The 21,730-nt window shown below is 41.6% G+C and overlaps 1 protein-coding gene across 2 annotated transcripts in view; it reads left to right on the top strand.

Moving 5' to 3' along the window:
- Positions 1-21,730, top strand: part of LOC126164949 (anaphase-promoting complex subunit 1) — a 361,025-nt gene that overhangs the window by 174,986 nt on the left and 164,309 nt on the right. Inside the window, exons 18-20 of one of the 2 annotated variants that reach the window (XM_049920281.1) lie at positions 1,363-1,637; positions 18,077-18,261; positions 21,288-21,525. In XM_049920281.1, coding sequence (XP_049776238.1) covers positions 1,363-1,637; positions 18,077-18,261; positions 21,288-21,525 — 698 coding nt within the window. Of the gene's footprint in view, positions 1-1,362; positions 1,638-18,073; positions 18,262-21,287; positions 21,526-21,730 lie in introns of both variants that reach the window. The other variant, XM_049920280.1, reaches the window with a different exon arrangement.

Here is a 21,730-nt window from a genome sequence, read left to right as displayed (position 1 = left end):
GAGGATGTGAGGAAGAATATATAATGTGGGGGTGGAGGATGAGATGAGCAGAGGAAAGGGGCAAGAGGAGATGGATAGACAAAGAGGGGGAGGGGGAGATGGACAGACAGAGAGGTGGTAGGAGAACATGGACAGGTGGAGGTGGGAAGCTGAGATTGATAGAGGGAGGGGGAATGGATGGAGAGAGATGAGGGAGGGGGAGATAGAGAGAGAAGGAGAAGGGGGAAGTGTAGGTGGCATGTGGGATATGGAAAGTGGCAGTGGGCAGGTGGGAAAGGAAGAGGTGTGAGAAGGCAGGTGGAAGAGGTACAGGGTGTTAGGATGCAGCTGGAAGAGGGAAACAGAAATAGTTTATGTGTGAAATAGTTTATGTGTTTTCCTTTCTAATAGAAGATTTGAATAAATAAATGTCTGGGCAGGACTGGCTACCTATCTAATGAATATATAAAATGTGTGGATAAGAGTCCTCGAGCTGCCGTAGGGCCGAGAAACTTGGTAACCTGTAGGCTGTCTTGCATGGCGTGTGTTTTGCGGATGTGCACATCTGAGCAGAGAGAGGAGGAAGAAGAAGGTGGATAGTGAGAGGGGAGAATGAGATGGACAGACGCAAATGGGGAGGATGAGGTGGACAGATAAACAGAGAGAAGGAGGAGGATAAGATGGGCAGAGAGAGGGGGGAGGAGAACATGGAAAGAGGTAGGATGGGAAGAGGAATTGGATAGACAGATGGAAGAAGAAGGAGATGGGCAGAGAGAGGGGGAGGTGGAGGAGGAGGAGGAGGTGGATACAGAGAGGGGGAGGAGGAGATGTATGCAATATTTGTCCTGTTCACATCCACAGGCGAAGCTGCAGGTAAAAGGCTCTTTCTGTTAAATTTGTTTAATGCAAATGGTTAACTCTTGGACATCGCTACCAGAATGCATTGAAACCACAAAAAAGGAAAAAAAGACAAGTGTTGTTTTTGTAATGAACCCTTCAATTATTCCATGTAAAATTAATCAGTCTCAGTTTCACATGAAACTTTTCATTGTTCTTCATTCACTAAAGCCATGAGAAACTTTATAAGAAGTTTGTAGCCTTAACTAGCAGTTGGCATATGTTTTGTGAAAGTTTTGGTTGCTGTCTAATTATTGGTTTGCCCTGTTTTAAGTCCCCCATGTGTTTCATAATAAAAAGTATTAATTTTTCTTATATAATTGGTGGCCCCAATACAAGAGTAGTTCCATTGTGCAAGTTTTTACTTTACAAATATGTATATTATATTTCTTGCTTAGTGCATGTAAAATTTGAATGTAGAATTGCTAAATACTGCTTTCAGTTATCTGTTGTCATTGTTTGAAACAGTTTGGGAATTGTTTACAGATATCACTGCAGGAGACTTGCAACAGATGCCTGTTGGTGTTGCAATGCTGTTAAGTGAAGTTATTTATCTGAGCCGACAGAATCCACCTTCAGATTGGCCAGAGACAGCTTATAGACTTATAGCACGCCAAGACTTGGTTGCACAGTGTTCGCCAAATAGCATGGTTGACATTGGACACTCAAGACGCACATCTACTGCATCTGCACATGGTTCACTTCGTGTCCCACCATTGGACCTTGATACTGATGATGGCATGGAAATGTCGGACACTGAGGTTAGTTGCTGATGTTTTATTTTACTTTGTGCTGATTTTGAGAGGCACATAAACAAGACAGAAAATGGGGCTAAGCTTTTTAATGGTCATGCACAGCTATGCTGCCTGAAATGGCAACATTGTAGCAGCACTGTACATTGAGTTACAGTGCCAGTCCAATGCAGTCATTCATTCATTCATTCATTCATACATACATACATTGTATCCTGTACGTACATCAAGAATACAAGTTGAATCATCAGAACTTTATCTTTGTGTTACATTAACAATAAACTATCATTATATTGCATAGCTTCTTGCAGCTACATTTAAACAAGTAAATTAGAAATAGAACACTACTTTGGGGGAAAAGGTGCTACTCTCTGTTGTGTGTTAGCTTGTGTTTATCTCTTGTTGGTAGCTTAATATTTATTTAATTATAGTTGTATTTTACAAACAAAGCAGTTAGCTACATCGTTAAACATTTACCTGAAATACAACGTAACACTTACCCCTACTAACTGCCATGTCGCAAACAGAACTTTTCAGTCCTTTATTTTAAGTATTCGCATAAATTGTAGGAGCTGCTCATGATGTATTTTTTAATTTTCTTTTGAGTTGGTTAAGATTCCCAGTTTGTGCTTTATGTTAGATAAGTGCTTGTTGGTCTTTGCACCAAAGCATGCAAGTGCACTCTGAACCCTACAAAAGGATGCAAAGTCTACACAAAAATTGTTTTCATGTATTGTGTTGTGATTGTGTAGATGAGAGTACAGCTGACACTTTTTTGGTGACGGTAATGGCTAAAGAGTAAACATTTTGGAAGGTGCTTGTAAGAATTATAAGGTCATTAGAAAGGCTTCTGCAAAATGTATGGCTAGCTGCTTCATACAATATTGTTGCTGCTCACTTGTGATAAATGTGGTATTTATTTCACTAAAAGATGGCCTGGATTATAAGATGACTTCCTTTTTTTCAAGAGACATCTGTGAGAAAAATTTATTTTTAATGTATTCTGACTAATCAAAATTGCAAACCGTTTTATTGACAAAGTATCTGCCAAAAAGGTTAACATTATACGTATTCTAAATTTATGCCATTTTTATTGTCTATATTTTGATAATATAGGAAGAAATAAAATAAATGAAAAGAAATCATTTACATTAATTTGCAGACTGTTTTCTTTTCTACATTTTTCACTTACTAACCCTATTGCTGTGGTATATCTATTTTTAATCATCATCATCAGTTAGCTTCTAGGGTGCAAGTCACGTGTAGCAGCAGCAACTAAGGTATAAATAGAAGATCACAGTCACAATTCAGCCCAATTTTTGAACTTGTGCTTGTGCCTCCATCTAGTGACGTCTATTGGTACTACCTCCATGACATGTCATCCTTCTGTACTTTATGCTTGCTACAACAAATACTCCCGTATTTCATGGAATGATCAGATTTTGAATAGAGAAATAGATGGTTGTTGTGAGTAGTTCATAGTTTCTGACATATTCCTTGCATTAGCACCAAATTAGTCAAATGTCACATGATAGTTCAAGCAACATCGATACTGTATCAAGCACTTCGGCATATTGGGAATTCTTGAGTCTGTTCAAAAGTGAGTATCATTTGCTCAGCCCTGCTGTTCAGTGTTCTTCAAAATAAATCTGTGCGTGACCTCAATAGCTAAAGCTTCTCGTGTAAATGGAAGACAACCCCTAAACACTATGTTAAACAATGTAAAAATGGCAATCTCAGCAACAATAATTTAACTGTGAATACAAGATGACCCTTATTTTTTGAACAACGATTTGAGTAAATACAGTAAACACTTTTTGCTTTAGGTACACTGCCCCAGAAGATAATTGCATAAGACAACAAGGAGCAAAAATAAGCAAACTAAACTGACACTCTTTGCTTTAGGACAATATGATAAGAAGTGCTTCTAACTGCAGAACACTCAACAGAACTTCTTGATTAGTTTATCTATGTGTTGACTCCATGTTAATTTGTTACCCAACTAGACTACAAAGAATGTTACTGATTGCATTTCATTGAGCGTATGATCATTTTTGTTCCGTAGTTACATAACAAAGAGGTACTCAAGTATGTAGAACACGTGTATTTCTGGTGCTAATAGGTCATTATTGCTTGTTGGAAATGTGTATATGTGCCTTTGTATCAAAGAAAAATACAATCAAGAAAACTAATAAATTACAAGAAACAGTCACTGACCAGCCCTTATCTGCAGGAAGAAATGTGGAGTGCTGCCGATAGACACATACGAGGTGTGTGCAAAAAGAAGCCAAACTTTTCCTGTAACATCTTTATTGCTTATTGTACAGCATTTTTAAGCACTGTCACCTCAAAATAATTCCCTCTATTGGCAATGCACCATTCCCATCTTTTCTTCCTCTTTTGGAAAGCTTCCTGGAATGTATTTCCTGGGATAGCAAACAGGTATCTTGTCGCATTGTCCTGAATGTCCTCTACAGTTTGGAAACAATGTTCTTTCAACCTGGTTTTATGTTCAGGAAACTGGAACAAGTCTGCTAGGGCTAGATCTGTAGAATACGATGGATGGGGGACAAAAGGAATGTGATGTTTTGCTATATAGCTGCTGAAAGGAATGACACTTTAGCCAGCACATTATCGTGATGAAAAATCCGAATCTGGTTTTCCCATAGTTCAGACCTCGTCCTGCACACAGCATCCCTCATGCACACTAAGATTTATCGGCAACTTTACAAACATTAAATGACCATTCTTCGAATCACAGTATGAACTCTTATCAGTTTGGTCATCATATCTTGATGTGGAAAGTTGTCCAAGCTTGGGATAGACATTCTGTCCGGTTGAAAACTCTTAAACCACTCACAAAGGTGTGTTCATCTCGTACAGTGCTCTCCATGTGCTTGGCTAAGAAAGTTGTGATGAGGTTGTAGCAAAAAAAATTTCACTATCTCTCTAGCGTGCGCACGCACACACACACACACACACACACACACACACACCCACACACACACACACACTCTGTTCTTAAAGCTCTGTCATCAGCTCTTTCATTGTCACTTTGGCACATATCCAACGAGCAGCTTGTGCACATAGTCACTTCAGAGGCTGTAGCTCGCTTACTAACTTCAGAGCGAAATGCGGCAAATGGAAGTTTGTTGTCTAAACCTGCCATTATATACTCTCAGTAGCTGCAGCACGCTCTCTCAGCTGGTTGGTGTATTATTTCAAAAGTTTGGTTTCTTTTTGAACGCACCTCACATAAAAGTAAAATAATATATCTCATTTACTGTTACATGTGTCTGTCAGCAGTATTGCACATTTTGAAGGTAAGTAGTGACCAGCGATTCTATTTCATAACTTGTTAATACAAATCTTTGTTTACTTAATCCAAGCTCACTGCATAGTGGTTAGTGTCACTGCATCTAGATTGTGGGGTTCGATTCCTGGCTGGGTCTTCAGGAGCCCTGTCAAATGCTCTTTGTTTGTGAATGACTTTGCAATCTTCTGCTCTTCTTCTGATCTTACGATGATGATGAGGCAGCTACAACTGACCATTAGGAGGCTGGATACCTGGGCCCAGACAACTGGTTTTCGGTTCTCACCTGAGAAGACTATGTGTGTCAATTTTAATCGTGCTCGTCGGAGTTTTAGCCAACCAGAGCTTACAATGGGGGACCGTATTTTACTTTTTCAAGACACTGTGCTCTTTTTGGGTTTATTATTTGACTCGAAATTAACATGGCTCCCACACCTGAAAGTCCTACAAAGAAAGGGCTTCTGGTTGTTGAACATTTTGAAATGCCTTGGCGGAAAAACATGGGGAGCTGACAGGTACCGCCTCCTACAGTTTTATAGGGCATTTGTTTGATCATGCTTAGACTATGGCAGCATGGTCTATGGATCGGCCCGTCCTTCCTACCTCCGGATGTTAGATGCTGTCCACCATGCGGGCATTCGGATATCGACTGGAGCCTTTCGGACCTGGACTCGCATTCGGGAGGACACCGGTTCAAACCCGTCTCCGGTCATCCTGATTTAGGTTTTCCATGATTTCCCTAAATCGTTTCAGGCAAATGTCGGGATGGTTCCTTTGAAAGGGCATGGCCAATTTCCTTCCCACTCTTTCCTTAATCTGAGCTTGTGCTCTGTCTCCAATGACCTCAATGTCGACGGGACGTTAAACGCTAATTTCCTCCTCCTCCTCCTTTCGGACCAGCCCAGTTCAGAGTGTGTGTGCAGAGGCTGGTGAACCACCACTCTGGATTTGGCGACGTATCCTTTTGGCTCGACAGGCACTGAACATCTCAGCATCACCTCAGTTGTTGGCATTCAGTTCAGTGATCCAACCGCCTTCGAATGACTATTCAGAAATTGGCCCCACACGACCCAGCCATTTGGTATATGTGCTATGGCCTGCCTCAAGGTTCTGGATCTCTCGGGCATGAAAATACACATCCACGGATGGAATGCACTGCCACCTTGGTGTCTTTGGAGGTCCAAAGGGATTTTAAGCTTGACGCAGTACCCGAAAAATTGTACTCCAGATATGGTTTTTACAATTTTATTTTCGTTTATTTTAAGTATGTACCATTGTTTTATTGTTATTTATACAGATAGATCCCAGCTGGGGAATGCTCTCGGTTGTTCTGTGGTTTTCCCTGATAGGGTTTTTAAAGAGCGTCTTCCAGAACAATTTACAAATTATGATGCGGAGTTATATTGCATTCTAATGGCACTGGAGAGGGTTGACAGACATCACCGTATGGTTTTTTTTTGTCTGTTCCGACTCTCTTAGTGCACTGCAAGCGCTTCACCAAATGTATCCGGTAGACCCGCTGATTCAACTCATTCATGACTGCTTACAGCGGCTCCAACGCCTTGGCAAGGAGGTGATCTTTTGCTGGGTACCAGGCCACATTGGGATAGAGGGTAACGACATGACTGATAAAGCTGCCAAGGAAGCATGTTGGGATGGTGCTGTCCATCAGTGTTCCATCACGTTGCATGCTATTATCTCATTTTCTGGCAGATGCACCATGTGTCAGTGGGAGACTGAATGGTTGTAGGTGTCGGACAACAAACTGCAATCACTCAAACCGACCACAAAAGCTTGGCAGACTTCGTGTCAGCCTCACCGCTGGAAGGAGGTTTTGCTTACCAGACTGCGCATCGGGCATAGCCCTTTCAAACATAGCTTCCTCTTCCCGGGGGGGGGGGGGGATCCACCTTCCTGTGAAGTTTGTGGCGTGCCGCTTTCAGTTCAGCATATTGTGGCTATGTGTGTCCTGTATACTGATAATAGGGAAGCCCTTGGTCTCGCTGGAGATCTGCCCACCATCCTAGCAGATACTGATACCAGTGTTAACAGAGTGGTGAAGTTTTGTGAACTATCAGGCATCATCCCTAAACTGGTGGGGAAGGACGGCAGACTTAAGTACGTTATAAACTGCTCTGCATGTGGGGACAGCCTTCATCCCCACCCATGAGATTTCCTGTCGATTTTTCGTCAGGGGGCTGATGACTGTGATGTTGAGTGCCCCCTCAACCCAACTCCTCATCATCGTCATCTGGTCTGGGTCAGATATTTTCTTTCCTCGGTGACTGGTGACCTGCCAGAGAAGCTGAATATTGGACAGTAGTTTTACGTGTTCATGGAGAAACAATATTCATGGGAAAAAATGAGTTTGTTGACTAAGTTATTTTATTTATTTTGACAGTTCAGTACCAAAGTTGTATCTAGGAATTGATAAATAGTTCTTCATGAAAATCAGAAATGTTTTTCCTACAAATCAAAAAGGATAGATTGTTACCATATAGAAATATTGAGTCACAGACAGGCACAACAAAAAAACTGCTAAACATGTGACCTTTTGGCAAAAATGCCTTCTTCTAAAGTAGACAAAACACACAATTCACGCATGCACATCTCACACTCATATGACTGCTGTCCGTGTCTACTGAGACCAGACTGCAAATGAATATGCATGATGGGAGAAGCAATGTGGTTGGTGGGGGTAAGGAGGAGGCTGGGGCAAAGAGGAGGGGGGGGGGGGGGGAGTGGAAAGTTAACGGTAGGGGATGGTAAAGTGCTGCTTGTGGAAGCATGCAAGGGTGTGGTGGGTACAGGGTAGGGCTGCTAGGTGCAGTTGGGAGGCTAGAGGGGGCAAGAGAAGTGGAAAAGAAGAGAAGTAGAGTAAGGGAAAAAGACTGTGGGTACGTTGATGGAATAGAAGGCTGTGTAATGCAGGAGAGTGAGCAGGGAATAGGGTAGGTGGGTGAAAGACAGGGACTAATGAAGGTGGAGGCCAGCGCAATTATGGGTATGTAGGATATATTGCAGTAACAGTTGTCACATGTACAATTCAGAAAAGCCAGTGTTGGTAGGACATATCCCGATGGCACGGGCTGTGAAGCAGTTACTGAAGTGAAGGACATTGTGTTGGGAGCATGCTCAGCAACTGGGTGATCCAGCTCTCTCTTTGAGCATTTGTTGGTTGTCACGCCCACATAGAACGCAGCACAGTGCTTGTAGTGTGTAGATCACATGACTGCTTTCATAGGCCATACTTCCGTTGACTGGATATGTGATGCTTGTGACTGGACTGGAGTGGGTGGTGTGAGGATCAATGGCACAGACATTGCGTTTAGGCTTATTACGGGGATATGAGCTGTGAGGAAAGGGGTCAGCAGCAGGGGTGGAGTAGGTGTCGAGGATATTGTGTAGGTTCAGTGGGCTGTGGAAGGTGTGGGGAGGACGGTGGATAGGATATTCCTCATTTCAAGACACGACGAGAGGTTTTCGAAACCCTGATGGAGAATGTGATTCTGTTGCCCCAGTCCTGGGTGGTACTTAGTAACAAGGTGAGTGCTCTTTTGACGCTATATGATGGGACTCTGGGAAGTGATGGGTGACTGGAGAGATAAAGCCAGGACATATGTTTCTGTACAAGGACAGGAGGGTAATTTTGGTCTGTGAAGGCCTCAGTGAGACTGTTGGTGTATTTGGGATCGCTCATCACTACACATGTGTTGAGAATGGGTGGCCAGGCTGTATGGAAGCAACATCTTGATGTGGAATGGGTGGCAGCTGTAGAAGTGGAGGTATTGTCAGTGTTTGGTAAGTTTGATAAGGACATAGTTACTGATGTAGCCATCTTTGAGGTGGCATCAACATTGAGGAGGGTGGCTTGTTGGGTTGAGGAGGACGAGGTGAAGCAATTGGGGGAGTAGCTGTTGAGGTTCTGGAGGAATGTGGATAGGGTGTCCTCCTCCTTGATCCAGATCACAAAGATGAATATCAATGAATCCAAACCAGATGAGGGGTTCGGGATTCTGGGTGGTTGCAAATGAATCATCTAGACAACTCATGAATAAGATGGTGCCATGTGGGTGCCCATTTCCGCAGCATGGATTAGTGTGTAGGTGATGCCTTCGAAGATAAAGTAATTGTGTGTGTGTCACCATATAGCGAGATGCTGAGTTGCAGATAGGCACAACAAAAATACTGTCACAAATAAACTTTTGGTCAGTTAAGCCTTCATCAAAAATAAATGATAGACACATGCACACACTCATGCTAACGCGACTCACACACATGTGACTAGTGTTTCGCAGCTGAAGCCACACGGCGAGCAGCAGTACCAGTGTATGATGGGAATGGCAAATGGGTGGAGGTAAGGAGGAGGCTGGGGTGGGGAGGGGGAGGGATATCAGGGTAGGGGTGGTAGTAAGAAGACTAGGTGTGATGGTGGAATAAGGGTTGCGTAGTGCTGGAATGAGAACAGGGAAGGGGCTGGATGATTGAGGACAATGATTAACGAAGTTTGAGGCCAGGTGGGTTACGGGAACTTAGGATATATTGCAGCGAAAGTTTCCACCTGTGCTGTTCAGAAAAACTGCTGTTGGTGGGAAGGATCCATTTGGCACAGTCTGTCAAGCAGTCATTGAAATGTAGGACGTCATGTTTGGCAGCATGTGCAGCAACAGGGTGTTCTACTTGTTTCTTGGCCACAGTTTGTTGGTATCCATTCATGCAGACAGACAGCTTGTTGGTTGTCATGCCCACATAGAATGCAGCAAACTGGTTGGAGCTTAGCTTGTAGATCACATGACTGGTTTTGCAGAGAGCCCTGCCTTTGATGGGATAGGTGATGTTTGCGACCAAACTGGAATAAGTGGTGGTGGGAGGATGTATGGGACATGTCTTGCATGTAGGTCTATTACAGGGGTATGTGGGAAGGATAGTGGGCAGGTCATATTTTTACAGTCCATCCTGGATTTTCCATTGTTTGATAATTGAGTGTGAGGATATAGTTAGTCATCATGACCAGGAAGGAGGTTGTAAGTTTGGAATCAGTTAGACACTGGAAAAAGGTCGTGGGTGGAAAGAGATGTTAGTGTAATTGGAATTGGCATCAGTAGTGACATGCAGGGTGTCGTGTGATGGACCAGGTATTGTGGAGTCTCAGTGGGCAGGTTATGAATAACAGGCTGAAGATGTTGGTCTATAAGAGCAGAGATTCTCTCTGTGAGGGCGCAGTAACTTTCCTCAATGGGATGATCTTTGTGGTTGGGATTATGGACTTCAGGAAGCACATAGAAGGTAGGAGTTTTAGGAGAGGTGGGGCGAGGAAAGAGAGAGACTCATGGGAGCAGTTTTGGGAGTTGCCTAAGGATTTGAGGAGGTACTGGAGAAATCCTGTTGGATTTCTTGGATGGAGTTACTGTGATAGGGTTTGTAGGGGTACAAATCTGACTGCTGGCAGAGTCCTTCCACAAGGTAATCCCTTCAGTTCAAAACCATACTGGTGGAGCCTTTGTTGGCAGGTAGGACTATAAGGTTAGGATCAGTTTTTAGGTAGTGGATTGTGATTCTCTATGTGGATCTAAGGTTAGCTTTGAATCTGAGGGATTTGGGGGATAATGCTGAGTCAAGTTTTGAGGTTCAGGGATTCAGGAATGTTAACAGAGGGTGATTTGGTGGTGGGGGGAGGGGGATGGATCATGATTGGCTGGAGAAGTGAAGTGAGTCAGGCAGGGTTCCACATTGGTTTTGCAGTGAGTCCTCCTTATCCCCACCACACATATTGCTTCTTAAATCATGCACATTTGCTCACAGTCTGGCCTCAATGGTCAGAGACAGTGGTCATGTGTGTGTGAGAGTTGTGCTTGTGTGAACATATGTGTGTTGTCTGCTCCAGAAGGAGGCCTTTTTGGCCTCAAGCTTACATGTTTAGCAGTCATTTTGTTGTGCCTATCTGCATCTCATCATCTCCTCTATATGGTGAGTAGCTATCTATCCTTTTCATAAGTTGTCATTATTCCATTCTGGATTTTCTATTGTTTGATTTTTTGTAATGGTTTTTCCTCCTTCCCACAACCCAGTACTGTCTTCCTTTGTTAATTTACTCAGTGTTCATCCCTTTCTTGCTCTGTTTTCCCATGTTGTACCTATCCTACCAAACTGCTCCACACTCTGACTTATGAGCCACCCTGTATCACCCATTTCATCCATAGACAATACACAGCCATGTGACTTCACTGATTGATGGTGCAGCAACTCAGATCTGATATTACTCCCACTGATATAATTTATCCTAGACTTTAAAATTGATCACTTTTCCTGCCTCACTCTCACATATTTTCACGTGTTATTTTCCATACCATCCTTTGCCAAACAAATTTGTACCTCCTCCTACTAACTGCTCCTACTCTTTCTTCTCTTTCATTCCAGTACACACTCCCCAGCCTCATCTAATTCAGTCACACCCACTGTCGCCCTTCCTCAAACATATCTGCCAATTGATCTACACCCCCCATTATCATCTTTTTGTTTATTTCTCTCTTTGATCTCATTGTGTTGTCACGATTTTAGCTCGTTTTTGCCTCTCACTATCTGCCCTACTCTATCATGTTTCACCTTATTTCCCCATAGTTCATCTGTCCATCCATTTTCTGATTTGTTCCATGTATTTGTATGTATTTTACATTTTTCACATGTATATCTATGTTATTTGCCTATTTTTTAACCACTTTATCTTCCACTATGGATCCCTGCCCCTTCCATCTGTGCCAATATAGAAAAGTTTCCTCATCCCTAGCTGGAACCCAGTTGCATGTACTATTCCTGTGTTGTTGCCTGATTCATGGAATCCCTCCTCCAAATGGCATTACCATCAAACTCTCTGTCTCTGGCTGCAACCCATCCTTCCACAATGACCTGCATCTGTTCAGATTCTGACATTCCTTAGCCCTCACCAACCTAGTCTGCAAAACCATTTAAATCAGTTCCAAACCTCCTTACAGTACCTCCTCTCCATCCGTAAAATTCTCCTGCCTTGCAATTCCAAATTCCTGTACCCATCTGTCACATTAAAATTCCAGGAAATGCAGCAGAATGCACATCACTTCAAAAAACCTTCTCTCCTTTTCTCAGTCCCTGCAGCGGAAACACTATTTCACTACAAATGCTACCCATCAAATTCAACCCAAAGCCAATGTTGAACCCTCTCTGACTCCATTCAGTCCTGCTACCAGCCATGATCCAATCCCACTGCCCCCGTATCATCCTCTGTTAACATTCCCGAATTCTTAACATCAAACCTTGCCTCACCATCATTCTCCGAATCCCTCAATATGGAAACTAACTTTACACCTGCAGAAAGAACCACAATCCAGCACCTAAAAACTGATCCTGACTTTGTTACTCTACCTGCTGACAAAGGCTCCATCACTGTGGTTTTGAACTGCAGGGATTACCTGGCAGAGGGACTTTTTCAGCTGTCAGATTCATCTACCTACAAATCCTGCTACAGTGCACTCACTCCAGAAGTCCAACAGGATTTACAGTCTCTCCTCAAATCCTTAGGCCCATCCCAGAACCTTCTCTGAGTTTCTCCCCTCTCTCCTCTCCCCTTTCCCATCTCCCCTCCCCCTCCCCCCTCCCATCTCCCCTCTCCCCTCTCCCCTCTCCCTCTCCCGTCCCCCTCTCCCTTTCCTTCGCCCTCCCTCCCTCTCCCTCTCCCGTCCCCCTCTCCCTTTCCTTCACCCTCCCTCCCTCTCCCTCTCCCGTCCCCCTCTCCCACCCCCACCCACCTCACCTCTACGACTCCCCGACACTTGTACCTTCTACACGCTTCTTAAAGTCCATAATACCAACCACCCAGGACACCCCATTGTGGCCAGTTACTGTGCTCCCACTGAGAGAACCTCTGCTCTCGTGGACCAATATCTTCAACTTATTTCCCGTAACCTACCTTCCTAACTAAAAGACACCAACCATTTTCTCCACCGCTTTCCACAGTTCCTGTTCCTTTACCACAATGACAATGTACCCTACTCATCACTACTGACACCATATCCGAGTACTGTAACATCCCTAATGTCCATGACCTTTCCACTATTGAACACTTCCTTGCCCAGTGCCAAACTGATTTCAAACAAATGACCTCCTTTCTGGTCCCAGTGACTGACTATATCTTTACCCACAATTACTTTACTATGAAGGCATAACCTACAAACAAATCCATGGCAAGGGAATGGACACTCACATGGCACCATCCTATTCATGGGTCATCTAGAGAAATCCTTCCTAATCACCTAGAATCTCAAACCCCTCACCTGGTTTGGATTCACTGATGCCACCATGATACGTATTGAGGAGGAGGACATCCTATCCACATTACTCTAGAACCTCAACACGCCCTCCCCCATTTGCTTTACCTTGTCCTCAACAACCCAGCAAGCCATCTTTCTGGTGTTGTCCTCCACCTAAAAGTACATCAGTACCTCTGTCCATATCCACAGCAATACCTGCACTTCTATAGCTGCCACTCATTCCATAACAAGAAGTCCTTTCTGTACAGTGAAGCCGCCCGTGGCCCTCGCATCTGTAGGGACGAGCAGTTGCTCTCCAATATACCAATGGTCTCAGTGAGCCCTTCACAGACTGATATTACACCCCCTCGCCCTCATCCTTGTGCAGAAACAGATTTCCTGTGCCTTCTCTCTCCAGTCACAGACCATCTCCCAGAGTACTATTGTCCAGTCACAAAGAAGCACTCACCTTGTGTTCTAGTGCCTCCCATTACTGGAGCAATTGAATCACATTCTCTGCCAGGGTTTCGACTAAGTCTCATAATGTCACAGAATGGAAGAATATCCTAGCCACTATCCTTCCCATCCATCCTACACTGGTATTCTGTCGCCAACCAATGTATGCAGTATCCTCATCCATCTCTACTCCACCCATGCTCTCAACCCCTTGTCTCATGGCTCATATCCCTGCAGAACTAGATGCAATATCTGTCCCATACATCCCCCCCTCCCCCTCCCCTCCCCCACACCCACCTATTCTGGTCTGGTCACAAGCATCAAGCATCACCTACTCATCAAACACAGGGCTACCTGGGGCAAAGCAGTTATGCGATCCATAAGTTGACCTGCAACCACTGTGGTGCATTCTATGTGAGCATGACAGTTAACATGCTGTTTGTCTACATGAATGGCCATCAACAAACTCTGGCCACGAGATGACTGGACCATCTAGTTGCTGATCACACTGCCCCAGCCCCTTCACAGACTGATATTACATCCCTCCCCCCCATCCTTGTGCAGAAACAGATCTCCTGTGCCTTCTCTCTCCAGTCACCGACCAGCACAACTTTGATCACTCAATGACTGCTTCACAGCCTGTGCCATTGAGATCCTTCCTACCAACACCAGCTTTTCTGAATTGCGCAGGTGGGAACTCTTCTTGCCATGTATTGTATGTCCAAATTATCCCCCTGGCCTCAACCTTCATTAGTTCGTGTTCTTTACCCACCTACCCCTTTCCCTGCTCCCACTCCAGCATTACGTAGCCATTTGTTCCACCAACACACCCACAGTCATTTTCCCTTCCTCTATCCTCTTTTCCTCATCCCTTTACTGCTGACCCTCCCTCTATATAACCTCCTGACTGCAACTAGCAGCCATATACTGCACCTCACCCCTATGCTCCCCCACACCCCCACCCCATGTCTCCCTCCTGCCCCAACCTTCCCTTTATCCTACCAGCCAGACTGCTTCTCCACCATGCACAGTTGCTTGCAGTCTGGCCTCAGTGGCCAGAGACCATGGTCGGGTGTGTGGGTTATGCTTGCTGTGTATATGTGTGTTTGTTTTGTCTGCTTTAGAAGAAGGCCTTTTGGCCAAAGCTCACACATTTAGCAGTTTTTGTTGTTGTATGTGATCATTGATTTTCCTTGTAATTGATCAATGATTAAGGCATATTTCCTGAGGATGTATATGGCTTTAGCAACTACCATCTGTAAGACTGGAGATAAGTAACCACTACTAATTACACGCTTCCTCATTCCTCACAGTCTTTTCAAAACTGTTTGAGAAAGGTTAAGGGTAATCCTATCAAGTGAGCAGAAGATTTTAATATTCTATCTGAGACACCACCATAACCAGCAGAATTATTGCTTTTTAGTGACCCATTAAATTTCCTTATGGGTTGTGGTTTTGGAACTGATATATGTTGGTGGTGCGTGCATTGTCTACACAGCATTTGTGTCAGTTTTTTAGTAATGAGTGCACAGTTTGCTCAGCTCTGAATAAGTAATGACTGAATTTGGTGGTCAATGATATGAAAGTGTCACTGTTACTTCCACAGCAATGTCTGGAGGCTCAGTTTCATTTTGATCATTATTTTTACCTGTTTGGATTTGATAATGTTCCAGATTGTTTTGTCTCATTCTTGAAGTATTTTATTATTATTTTATTATTTGAGGATAGTGCATGAGGTTCTTTTTATTTTATTTTTTTTTATTTTTTTAATCACAGGTGTGACAGTTTCACATTACTGGTGGTAATAATATTTCAGTTCTTGACTTCAGCTTGTCTCTAGGAGTTCTCCATCCATTGTCCTAGCTTTTGTTTGATTTTACCCCTACTTGCTTTAGTGAAAAATGATGATCAAAGTGCTGTTGGAAGACGTTTAAGAAAGAGTTAAATATTTCATCTACACTGCTGGCATTATAAATTTCTTCCTGGCGGTCTTCCCTTTATTTTCCTCTAAACACTGAAATTGAGTCATTGTTTATGATTTTGTAATACAATACTTTTCTTCTATCATCTGTAGCTACATGGTCAGTATGTTCTATTGTCAAGATCATATAATCCATTGACTATTGTGTTTGTAGCTAAATCACTGAAGGTTTGTTGGATCTAGAAGCAAATTGTCAGTGGCTGTTGCACAGTTCCCTTCAATCATCGTAGAGAATTTTACTGTTGCAAATAGTCCAAAACTGGAAATCAAGAACTCTAGGTGCCCTCCATCAGTACCATCAGATATAAATACAAAAGTCTCCAAAAAATAATATTTCTCCTATTAATTTTTAATAAGGCTGTCCTCATCTGATATATGAAGTGTAAGATATTTCCTGCTGGTGGCCTGTGAACTGTCAGTGCTACAAGCATGTGTTTCTCCCTGGTGTGCTGTTGTGACACAGGATTCGAAGACTTGTTCAGCACAATATTAAACTTGAAAGGCTTGCAACTTAGTCCACTTTTAGCATGTGTAACCAACTCCCTCTTCCTTCTTACTGGTTCTAGAGTAGTATGATATTACCTTTTTATCCATCAAGATGAATCCACTTCAGTAATTTCTGTATGATTTTTTGGTGTGCATGACAAAACTGTTGATATTCCATCTGTCCATTCATATTCCTTATTTATGTGAGAAATTTGCATCTCTTATTGATGAAGCTTCTGGTATTTTGACGGAAGGCTCTAAATCAATTTTCTTTAACTTTCATGAATTTGTCCAAGTTGCAGAATTTATTTTGCTAGTAGCTGTTTCAAATGCAGCTCTATTGTTTCTGTCATTAAGATAAATTTACTCCAGAAAAAGCCTAGTACACATATTGCAAATCACTGTTATAGGATGAGTATGTCAGACTGGATGCTCTTGGCAAAGAAATCTACCAGAAGCATTCAGATATAAACTGTATTAGGTATGATGTGATTGAGGGAAGGACAGTTCATCTGTTATACCAATGTGTGAATGTTCCTCTCTACTGAGCGATTTTCCAAGCCCTTCATTGACATACTCCACAGAATGCTTCATCCAGGGTTAATCATACAGCTCAAAGAGAGACATGGTCTATGCATTAGTGTGAGGACATTCTCGGCAGTGTTTTTGGTGTCAGCTGGGACAGTGTAGTGCTCTCTCTCTCTCTCTCTCTCTCTGTCTGTCTGTCTATCTGTGTGTGTGTGTGTGTGTGTGTGTGTTTGTTTTTTACTTCTGAAGATGTACTGTATCTGAAAGCTTTGCTTACCTGTACTTCTTTCATAATTTGCATTCAACAATGGACTTTCCATTATCACATTTTTATTTATATCTTGTTTCTTTCCTTTTGTTTATTTATAGAAAATAAACCACTTCATTTTTGTATAAGCTGTCTGTTATTAGAGTTGTAAAAGTTTATAGTTGCAGGGAAGACGTCTTAGTGGTTTGTCAGCTGAACCAACTACTCTAATAATTCTACATGATGGGTAAGAGAAAAACCCACAAGTATTATTCTTTGGATAAGCTTCTCGAATTACCTGTGAAAAGTTGGAGAGATGTAGTTGATCATGATGATCAAATGAAGGGAAAAGGGTAAATAAATACGGAACTGTGATAGAAAATCTGAACAATCTACTTCAGCTTGACAGTGATAAATATTGCAACTAAACAATAGTCAAGGTTAAATACACAAAATGCCCAGGGAGTATAGTGAGAAATTTAAATAAATTGCATTACTGGAGGAAGAAATGTGTAGAAGCCACAAGGGTAGATAGTTATAATAAAGAAGTGTACAGTATGAGGGGATTAACATATTTTAGTTTAGTAAGTAGTTGGTTTTGGGTGTGCATTTCATAGGTGGCTGCAGAGACTTCTAAAAAGAAAGCTGGGAAGAACAAGTTGTTGCCTTGGTGGAATATTACAGCGAGAGGCATCAGCGAGTATTTCCTCCATATGATTGTTGCAGACACATATGCTGCTTATCCTTAGCTGTTTTTCTGAACTGAGTTTTTGGTGACCATGTTATAGAAATGAAGCTATAAATTCTTAATTTCACACAAATATTAGTGAGAAATACGTGTAATTTATACTATGAATGCTTTTGTACTCACAAAAATAGTTGAGATAGTGCAGGTACCATGTTTGCAAATCTCATATTCTGTAACTGTTTTAACTGAAGACCTGTGCAGATATTTCTGTTCTTAGAGACTGCCTTCCCGCGAGAGGTAGTCCTTCTTGAGGTGGTTGTGCCTTCTTTGGTAGATGCAGCTTTGGACATGATTGTTTGTTTTTAGTTTATGAATCCTTGAGACAAAAGTCAGTGTCACAAATAAATGTAAAATAAATGTCAGTCTTAAATTATTAGCTGCTGACTGACTTTTTTCCTTTTAATCAGCAGACACTTAAACTACGATTCAGCAAAGATCACAGGGTAGCAGAAGTAAGGCGACTGCTGCAATCATCACAGCCAGTTAGAATCGCCATACCACAGCAGCCAGAAGTGTCAGACCATGAGTACATAGAAGAGCAAGAGAAACATCTTTATGCCCTGTGTACTCGTACAATGGCTTTACCTGTCGGAAGGTAAGAACTGTAGAACAGTTTTGTTGCACGGAACATAACCAGATTTTATCTCATTAGACTATCATCAGTTGACAAATAACTAGCATCTACAAGAGACAATAATGTGCAAGGAATAGAACCTTTAACTAAAGGCAGTACCCAACACACAGAATCATGGTTATTACATTAGGTAGTAAATGTCAGTTTGAGTGATCATCACTGCTGTTGTGTATCAGATATGTTTCAGTAGTTAGTGGCTTTGTGTCATACAACAGTGTAAACTATGTACACATTGATACATAATTATTATTGTTATTTTTACATTAGAAAGATGTGGGTTGCTATATACGAGGTAGGATTATGGTAACCGGCTGACTTTTGGTTTGTGGTTTTAGGGCGCAAAACTTCTATGGTCATTAGCGCCCAGCCCGGCTGACTAATGATATTATAGGTGTACAGTTTACAAAATGAATACTACCAAAACTGAATAGAATGAACACACTCGGTAATAAAGTACACAGGTGCAAATAGATTTCAAGGACTTTATTTAAGGTGTTTGTTCCTATTAATTTGTGATGAAAAGAGTAAACATACTCACCCAGTGTGTGCGTGTGTGTGTGTGTGTGTGTGTGTGTGTGTGTTTTGCTTCTCTTATTGCTTTTCCTTAGTGGATTTTTTGCCAAAGCTGTTTCATTCTCTCCTAGTTTTTTGCAAAAGTGGGTGTAACTGAGCAATGTGTGGCTATGAAATTTTACAACATACTCAGAAAAATGGCTGCGGAGACTGTTGAGGTGTTGAAAACAGTTAATGAAAAAGATGCTAGGGGGATACTCAGATGTTTTTCTCTTTTCAAAAATGGCAACAGGTCGAGTGATGACAAACCTTATTCTGGATGTCTGTCAATTGCTCAGATTGATGAAAATATCACGAAAATTCATGACCGTCTGCTCAAAAACTGGTGATACACATTGGGGGGGGGGGGGGGGGGGGGCTGAGAAAACAGGCTTAACTGTATTGTGTTGGAGTTTAGTTCAGTGAATTTTAGCAGAAGATGTGTGCATAAGGTTCTGACTGACCAGCAAAAAAAGTATAAAGTGAAAGCATTCTTTCAAAGAATTGCTCAAAACTGAGTTTGAAATTTTTTTGAACATTGTTACTAGTCCATTATAATTATCCGGGCTGTTATGCCGTGGTCGGTTGATGAATTCTGTGGTGATTGTTACTAGTGATGACTCATAGTGCCACAGCTACAACCTTGCAATCAAACAACAATAGAAGCCACTGGAATATGTCATTCAAGCCTTGCACAATAAAGCTCCTCAAGTGAAGTCAAACATAAAGACGATGCTCTTTTTTTCCCTTTATTGAATATGAATGGGGAGTCTGGATTCAGAGTTTGTTCCACCAGGTTAGGTCAAGCTTTCAGTCTCGAGCTTCAGATAAGATTTATAGGTCTGACCTGTGACAGATAAGGGGCTGATTTTTCTGTTATGACAATTCTTATGCTCACACAGCCATATCATTGTGCCACTTGTGGCAAAAAATGGCAGGACTCTCATGCCCCAACCACCTTATGCATCTGACCTATTTCTGAACGCTTCATTTTTGTTTCTGCAAATGAAGAAAAGTGTGAAGGACACTGAAATATTAGAAATTCTTATATTCTTATATTGATTAGGAACAATGGTACTATAGATAGGTACTATAAATAATCTCTGATAGATCTTTCAAATGCTTTGTTATTTACTATGCCTTGTATGTGTTGTGGCTACTAGTTCGACGGTTTTATCCCTTTATAATTTTGACAGATACTTGTATTGTTTCATTTTATTCTTGTACTGTCAGTGCTACTGAAATTGTTTTTATGTTTACAATGCACTGTGGAAGATCCTACGCACCTGTCCAGTGAACATAACCATTAGTGGAAATTACAGCTTTTCTTAGCAACAACTGAGGCAATGTTTTATAATGTTTTATATGCCTCAAACTATTAACAGCAATAGCAGCGCAATGTGAAACATATGTAAACTTACTTTTAAGTGCGTGTTACCATTTTCATACTGTCCAAAGGCTTGTCAACATTTTGAGTCTTGTTGATGCCTCAGTACCTCACTATATGGCGAGTTCTTACATTTACTCTTTCCATTATTATATTACACCTAGGACTTTCCATTATTTCTTTCTGATTAGCTTTTTCCAAATGTAGAATCTTTTGTACATATCAGGCAGGTATGAAATGAGAATTACTTGAAGTCCTTGTTTTGCAGCTATGTTGTAGAGTACATTGATGGAGCCAACCTGAGGACTCCACCTTGCTCTCTTCATATTCTCTGTGTGTATCTTCAGGATTTTCTTACCAGATGTTGTAATTCTGGGAAATGGAGCTATAGATTAAGTAGCTTAGCATGGGAAATATTGTAGTACAGTGTAATGGTCCTCTGCATGTGATCATCTCACTCATTAGGCAAATAATCATGTTTATAGGAGGAAGAGTCATTATGGGACGACACAGGAAATGGACAACACAGGAAACGGACCCACAGTTGAGTAGTGATTGTGGTGTATAGATCCCTGTTTTAACAGCATATGTTTTATATCAAGATAAGAACTTTCTCTTGATTTTATTTGATGTTGGGAAAAATGTGATAAAGGTTTTTAAGATTGTGTATTCTTTACCACTTAAGCTATTGTTATTAATGACTTAAATAATATATATATCTGTTTTCAATGCGATGAGCTCAACTCTTCTTTTTTTTCATCAATGAGCAGCCAGCCAGACTCCACTTCTCCACTTTTAATTATTTTAGCTGCTGCTTTGTTGTTCTGCTGGTGTTCGTTTGCAGATTTTTGTATTGCCTCTTTCTTCTTTCTTCTTCTTCTTCTTCTTCTTCTTCTTCTTCTTCTTCTTTTTTTTTTTTTTTTTTTTTTTTTTATGTGAGATGAATGCATGTGGGAGTAAGACAGAATGGATCAAGTGACAATTATCATTTTAACTTTCACAATATAAGTTTATAAGGCTTGTATGTACACATCTCTGCTTGTTTCAGGGGAATGTTCACATTAAGAACTGCAGCTCCTATCATAACAGAAACGCTAAGCATACCTCGACTCTGTCTGACAGGACGAGCAGCACCTCGTGGGACAACAGTCGATTTGTCACACATTGATGTTGTTCCCAATATGAACATGTGGCCTCTCTTCCACAATGGAGTTGCTGCAGGCCTCCGAATAGCACCAAATGCATCAGATATTGAATCTGCGTGGATTGTGTTCAACAAACCAAAGGTCTTGTGCAATTGTTTAATGTTTTGTCAATTGGCATAGTAACAGTGCATAAAAATACTAAAATGCGGGAAAATGTAAAATATTGAAAGTAATGTTTTAAGCTATAACAGTTATGTTAAGGAACCCCTTTCAGTTATTATATATTATATATGTATGTAATAGGCATCCAAATACTTGTCAGGTACTTGTTTATTATCTAATAAAA

Source organism: Schistocerca cancellata, chromosome 1 (assembly GCF_023864275.1).
Source record: "Schistocerca cancellata isolate TAMUIC-IGC-003103 chromosome 1, iqSchCanc2.1, whole genome shotgun sequence".
NCBI lineage: Eukaryota > Metazoa > Arthropoda > Insecta > Orthoptera > Acrididae > Schistocerca > Schistocerca cancellata.
Note: the sequence above shows the minus strand (reverse complement) of the source record. Positions and strands in the feature narration are given on the sequence as shown.